Source organism: Pygocentrus nattereri, chromosome 14 (assembly GCF_015220715.1).
Source record: "Pygocentrus nattereri isolate fPygNat1 chromosome 14, fPygNat1.pri, whole genome shotgun sequence".
Classification (NCBI taxonomy): domain Eukaryota; kingdom Metazoa; phylum Chordata; class Actinopteri; order Characiformes; family Serrasalmidae; genus Pygocentrus; species Pygocentrus nattereri.
The window spans coordinates 7,792,537-7,799,164 of NC_051224.1; the positions used below are offsets into that span (position 1 = coordinate 7,792,537).

Consider the following 6,628-nt stretch of genomic DNA (forward strand, 5'->3'; position numbering starts at 1 on the left):
CTCAGTAGTAGTGTTTTAGAGACCATTTAGAACGGGTGTAGATGTCTGGGGCGAAAGCGTGAAGTGAAACGGGATTTTCATGTCACCTCACGACCCAGCGCTGTGCTTTATAATGAAGGGGAATGACTGGGTTCACTCCAGCGTAAAACACTAAAATGAGATTCTGCCGTGTGGAGGGTGTATATAAGTTAACGTTACTCGTCTAAACAGCATTACTGTATCTGTGATATACTGCAGACGAACCTTTTCGTAACGTCGACACGACAGCGCAAACAGTAATTTGTCCCCTTGGACTTGGCTGTAGCTATGCCAACGGCGTTTATTTTCAACGGCTTGGCTACCTAGCAACGCTAGCTGGCTAGTGAAAGTGAAGGGTGTTCGCCGTCTTTCGCCGACTAGCTTAGCTTAGCTTTGCTCGTGGAGCCAGCAATGAGTGTAGACTCGCTTATATTCTGCTAACAACACCCGCCATTTTGTACAGCCAATCTAGCATTTGACATCGTCATAACAACGACTAGCTCTGTCGAGGCGAACAGAAACTAACAGTCTGTTCGACGTGTTGATTCGGATCCCCCGCTGGCTGGCTATGCTTCGCGAGTCACCTCTACAGCGGCCCTCGAGCCAATCACTTAGCAAGGCAGGTGGCTATAATGGCTACGGACACATTATATCTAGCTACGGTTAGTGGAAAAAATACAAGAGTCCTAGTAATAGTTTCCCCTACAAACGTAATGTAGCTCGATAGGCGAAATTAAAAAGAAGGTTATCACCTTTTAGTCCGAGTGAATTTTCCACCGGTATTTTGGATTTGTTTTATTGTTTCAATGAATCGGGCTGTTGTTGTTGATTCTCGTTGCTGGGTTCTTGTCGCCAGGACTACCGTGGCTATGGCGCTTCCTCCTCACCCGGGCAACTGTTGCTACCCACCCGCTTACATCCCGCCCCTTTGTTTCGTCTGATTGGTCCAAAGCGGCCGACAGCGACAAAGTTGTCTTTCGCCCATTGGTCCAATAAAAATGTCAGAGTCGGGGGCCTCATCTCGTTTGTCCAAATATTGTGTCAATCACAGCTGTAAGCCGCTGTAAAGGGGTGCAAACTATGATGTCGATGCCATATTTCTGAAGTCGGACCATGTTCTGTTATTATTGGTTTACAGTGGCAGAATCTGCGAAAAGCCTGATCTTGGAGCAGATGCAAGCAGCAGAGCTCTTCACATATACTTGCAATTTAAAGGTAATTGTTCAAAGGCAAAGTGAACAGCAGCATTTGCAGCCTTCTTTACAAACTCACATAAAGAGCACAAGCCAAACACTTCATAAATATCACCTGTTACTCTAAGCTCAAACTAAGATATCATGGCAAGATAAAATCCTTTTTTTGAGGAGCTAAAGCCACAGTAAAGGGAGTTTGTATGATATTTAATTGAGTATTAGATTATTGCAAAATGAAGGTAGAAAACTGTCAGTTCTGTCAGCGTGCCCTTGACCTCTCCTCCGTCCACTGCAGACAATGTGGCAATGGACGTATTTTTATGAATGTCCCTCAAAATGTCATGTTGTTGGCCTTATTATCAACATACTAATTACACATTCATTATTCCTTTGTCATTTTGGAAATAGGAGACCTTTGTCTATGTGGTTGGGAAGATAGGCAACATGCGTTATCACATTTTGAAAATGTCATGCTCTCTGAATCTCACGTGGCTCTCAACCCCCAAACCCCTCCCGGCCTGTAACAGCCAGCGTTTCTCACCTCTCAGACACGTCCACAGGTACCCATACACATGTAAGTAAAACAAGTCTTCTGATCAGAAAAGGTAACAAAGACCACAGAGCAAAGCCTCTGAAATCAATGCTCTGTTTGCTCATGTTGGAGGTTTTGGAAGTTTGTTTGGTAGATTACTATGTAACAGTCCCACAGTACCCTTTCTTAGTTCAGGAATGTAAATGAACTTCTGACATGAAATGAACCCATTCACATCCTGCAATTAGTTGCTTTTTGGATGCACTATATTTACAACGAACTTTATCAGCACGATGAAGTTATAGGGAGTAGTCCACTGCTGGACAGTACTGTGTATTTCATAAGAATACCTTTTCTTTTCTGTTTCATGAGAGTACCTTTTCTACCTTTCCTGGACTGTGAGGTGGCCAGCCCATTATTCTGAAAACACCATCAGCTTCTTTGTTTAATTTGCAAATGTTCTTCCTTTTTGTCATTTTCTTTTCTCAGTAATGGCTTCTTGACAGCTACACATCTTTTCTGACCCATAGTGTTAAATTCTCACAGTGGATGGACAGAAACACCTGTGGATGTTTTCAGATCCGAAGCATTGATTGATTTTCTTCTCTCTCTCTCTCTCTCTCTCTCTCTCTCTCTCTCTCTCTCTCTCTCTCTCTCAAGGATGAAAGCATTAAATTCTGTTTATCGGATAGTGATCAGGTCTTGCATGGTTGCTATGAGCCCCTTTTCCTCTGTTTTGGAAATTCTTGATTTTTCACTTATTTTCCCCAAGTGGAAGTATTCCCCAATACTAGGGCCCCCATGGGCCAACATGTTTTTATAAGCATAAAACTTCTAAAATATCATATGAAAATAACAGTTAATAAATAAAAAAAGAATGAAATAGCCACTGTTGTTGGGCTACAGCAGTGGACAATAAGCTAGAAATATGAAGAGACAAGGGATTCTTACGTAGACAAATGTCCCTTTCAATCAGATTGTCCTCTCATTTTTCATTTTGGATACCCTAGTTAATTATGCTTTTCCTGGTCACTGCTTTTGTCTATGGAAAGGTCTTTGGTTTTACCTCACTGGGTTATCTGTGACACCTCAGTCAGGCGGCAGTGGAAGTCATGAGCGCAGAGTCTGTGTGTGTGTGTGCTTTGAACTCCTTTATAAGGGAGATGAGACATTCAGAACAAGCAGAAATCTACACCGTCAAGACTCAACAGCCAGCATAAGAAGACCAGAGACTGACCATTTGTTGTTCATCTCAATCAGTTTGTCCTCCATCCTCTTTTCGCTTTTTCTCTGCCCTGCACTGCGATGTGGAAAGCTGCAGTTCTGGCCGTATGTCTGTTGATGGCTGGAGTGAGGGCAATGGATGGGCCCACATATGGGGTCAAACTGTGTGGTCGCGAGTTCATCCGCGCAGTCATCTTCACCTGTGGAGGCTCTCGCTGGAGGCGCTCCATCACAAGTACAGGTAAAGATATCAGCCCAATAGTTTACATTCATTATGATCAGACTTTTCTGCCTGAAACCTTTTTGTTGATTCTGTGCTGGGATGATGAATTTGTATAACAGTTATGTGGAATTAAGTCTTTAAGTTAAGAAATGCTAGCAGCTCTATACATTCGATCAATCTGTGTTGAGGCAAACTGAATAAACTGAAGACCAGTTGTAATACAGTTAAGAGAATTAGCACTACAATGTCAAATGCTAATAACGAAGGGAATATTACTAGTCTAGAAGAGAGGCACAGTTTGTTAAGGAGATGTTATAAAAATGTAGCAAACTTTTTATGTATTAATACATATGCTGATACAGTATTACACTGTTATATATTTAAAAGGAAATACCACCAGTTCTTCAAAATTTCTGCATAATTCAGTCGCTGAGTGTGTTCAATCATACAGTGTGTTTGGTGTGAAAAGGCTCATTACAGAGAATCTGTGTACCATTTCTCCTCTCTACCATGAATGGATTTTAAAAGGAAAACATTCACATTCATTCGGAAGTTATAAGGCACAATACAGAGCAGCCAATCAAAACAGAGCATAATTACGTACAGTGTTGTGCCAAACTCTTAGGCACATTTTCAAAATCTATTTATTTGTGTAGTTTGTGTTTATTTGCTGAGAAAAATGTTAATATTTGAATAAACAAAATGTATAGAATATTAATAATAATGATTATATATATATATATATATATATATATATATATATATATATATATGTACACACTCACAACACTATAGTGATTATATGGATGTCAGCTTGTTTGTTTAACCATTTCCAAGCCTCTCCTCGAGGAAGTCCAGTATTATATGTAGTTAAAAAGCAGCTCCTGGTTTGACCAATCAGTGCTTCAGTAAATTGTGCTCATGATATAATTGAGGATATTAACAAGTCTCTGCGGTGGCTGTGAAGATGTCAAGGAAAAATATGGACCCAAGAAATTCTTGTTACTTTTTATTGTTTTTATGTTTATTTGAATTATGAGTGTGACTTTATTCTAATGTATATTGTGATAAACTCACTGCTGAGGTAAATTGTTTAAAATGTTGCTTAGATGCCTAAAACATTCACAGTACTGTGCATCTTATTACTGTACTTTAATGCCACAGTAAAAAGAACAACATGCTTAATTCTAAGGGATGACGAGAGGTTGAAATATGGGCAAGTAAAAATGAATTATGGTTGCATTTCATCCATTAAACCATACAGACATTTTAAGTGGACTGCAAGGAAGAACATTCAAATAGAAGGAAAATACAGGATAGAGGCCCTTTAGTTAGTTCAGCTTTCTCTGTGGCTTTTTTTTATCTCTCTGTCAACATCTTTGTGGCTTTTTGTCTGGAGTTACATCCTCTTTTCTTTTGAATAAGTTTGCAGTGGGGAAGAACTAAGCAGATTTCTCCTCCGAGTTGCTTTGCATGGACAGTAAAATTTCATATTCCTCAACTACATTTTGTATGTTTAGGAACGATTCCATTGGACACATCCTGATTGGTTTAAAGGATTTTTTATTATTCTTTAAATGGACATCTAACAGTACCTATTAGATTTATTTTTCATTTCATGTCATTTTTATACATGTAATAAAATTAGAGTTTCTATTTCTATTTCTGTTGTTTCTTAGAATCATTGCTACCTAGTGACTGAATCAAGACTGAATTAAGTGAGAAAAACACACTTTTAAGCCATGTACTTTGATTATATTTTTGGACATGGGATGGTACTATTGAAAGCATTGCTTCCATGCTTTGTAGCAGTGGTGTATATTGTCTATAATATCCCATCCTCTGTTCTCTACAGATGATCTAACTCTGGACCCGTTTAGCACAGAAGACAGAGACGCTGCAGACGGCTGGGTGCTGCCATCAGACCCGGAGGTGTCCATCCAGCAGGCCGCCGAGGCCGCCTCTTTGGGACTGACCCGCAGCGGTCAGGAGGGTGCAATGTTCAGCCGCCCTGCACGCTCCCTTATCTCAGAGGAGGTGCTGGAAGCCCTGCGCACGTCCAGCAGAAAGGGCCGCGATGTGGTGGTGGGACTTTCCAACGCCTGCTGCAAATGGGGCTGCAGCAAGAGCGAGATCAGCTCTCTATGCTGAAAACTGCCTCGTCTGAGCCTGTGTGTGTGTGTGTGTGTGTGCGTAAACGTGCGTGTCTTCCTGTTTTTACTCAGAATTTGATTTTCTCTGCTGACACAGACACTTCAGGATCACTGCTTTTGTGAACTCGTTTAGATGGCACACACTCATGTCTCGAAATGGCTTTCAGTTGATTAGTGTTCTTATGCTTGTCACCAAACACAAAATGTTCTATTTCTCTATTTTAAGTTTGTAATATAGTGAACTCTGGAATAAAGACATTGCTCAATCAGTCTTTATATCTGTGCAATCATGTTTTTTGGTAGACACGTTCATTGTTGCTTCTCAACAATGTGCAATGACACTTTTAAATGCATTTTGCTATGAAATGAAAAATACCTCAATGTGAAATGTAGACATAAACTAACAGATAGCACAGCTACACATGTATTAAAGGGCGTGGAAGACTGAATTTTCTTCAGTTTTTTTTAAATAAGAGAGTTCCATGTGGTTTGATCACACAGTTATAAGCTACACTCACAGTTGCTAAAGAGAAAGAAGTAGCGTTACAGAGTCAGGAGAAAAAAACAACACAGTATAATATGATGTCTGTACACCCTGGAATAGTAGCCTGGAATAGTATTGTAAAAGTCAGAGGTGTTGGGTTGGATTTTGTGGGAGTTGTTTGCACCACGTCTTTATGTATTTACGTCACACGCATGAATCAAAAAGAAAAGAAAACCTTGTATCTCCAAAATGATAACTAAATCTACTTTGCTTTTAATGTAAGGCAGTGGAACCAGACTTTGTTCCCAAGTTATTTTGACCTGTTTCTTTTGGTCCATTCTCCATGAAGTTCACACACGATGTAAAGGGTGACAGACATTTTTAAAAGCAAGTCAAAAAGTACAAAACAACAATAATGGAGATACAAGGTAACTGATAAAACAGCATTTATTTTTATTTCAAATACGTGTTTGGAGGAAAGGTATCAGAAATAAGCTCCTGCCCTGTGCGGCTTGGCCTCTGATCTTCTGGACGAGCGGTTATCGGTAAGGAAAGGCCACATGTCTTCCGCTAACACATCATGAGCGGAGCCTGTGACGAAACATCGCAGACGATTTGCATGAGAGCCGAAATGGTTTGATCCAGAAACGGGTTTTAGCGTTCCACGGGCAACCATAAAACATTAAAGACGGCCCTTTCATCCGCTTTTAAACCAGACATACGAATTAGATATTTTATAAAAGACCTACGGCCAAAGAAACGGACAGACATGAAGATGCGATATTTATGTATACTCTTTCA

The 6,628-nt window shown here is 40.2% G+C and overlaps 2 protein-coding genes across 6 annotated transcripts in view; one reads left to right on the forward strand and one right to left on the reverse strand.

Moving 5' to 3' along the window:
• rfx1a (regulatory factor X, 1a (influences HLA class II expression)) overlaps positions 1–1,093 on the reverse strand; it is a 38,961-nt gene extending 37,868 nt beyond the window's left edge. For 2 of the 5 annotated variants that reach the window (XM_037544717.1, XM_017705901.2), the window contains exon 1: positions 771–1,087. The gene's annotated coding sequence lies outside the window, so the exon portion shown is untranslated. Of the gene's footprint in view, positions 1–770 lie in introns of all 5 variants that reach the window. The other 3 variants (XM_017705898.2, XM_017705899.2, XM_017705900.2) reach the window with 3 other exon arrangements.
• rln3a (relaxin 3a) lies at positions 13–5,619 on the forward strand. Its single transcript, XM_017705902.2, has 5 exons — positions 13–680; positions 1,157–1,233; positions 1,620–1,785; positions 3,059–3,208; positions 5,046–5,619. The coding sequence occupies exons 1-5, from the start codon at positions 587–589 to the stop codon at positions 5,339–5,341; spliced, it is 783 nt and encodes a 260-aa protein (XP_017561391.1). The 5' UTR covers positions 13–586; the 3' UTR covers positions 5,342–5,619.
• The last annotated feature ends 1,009 nt before the right edge of the window (positions 5,620–6,628 follow it).

Coding starts and splice junctions, on each gene's coding strand:
- rln3a (XM_017705902.2), top strand. CDS start 587: ATGCTTCGCGAGTCACCTCTACAGCGGCCCTCGAGCCAATCACTTAGC. Junction 1,234..1,619: donor CATATACTTGCAATTTAAAG/GTAATTGTTCAA, acceptor TTTTGGAAATAG/GAGACCTTTGTCTATGTGGT. Junction 1,786..3,058: donor CCACAGGTACCCATACACAT/GTAAGTAAAACA, acceptor CGATGTGGAAAG/CTGCAGTTCTGGCCGTATGT.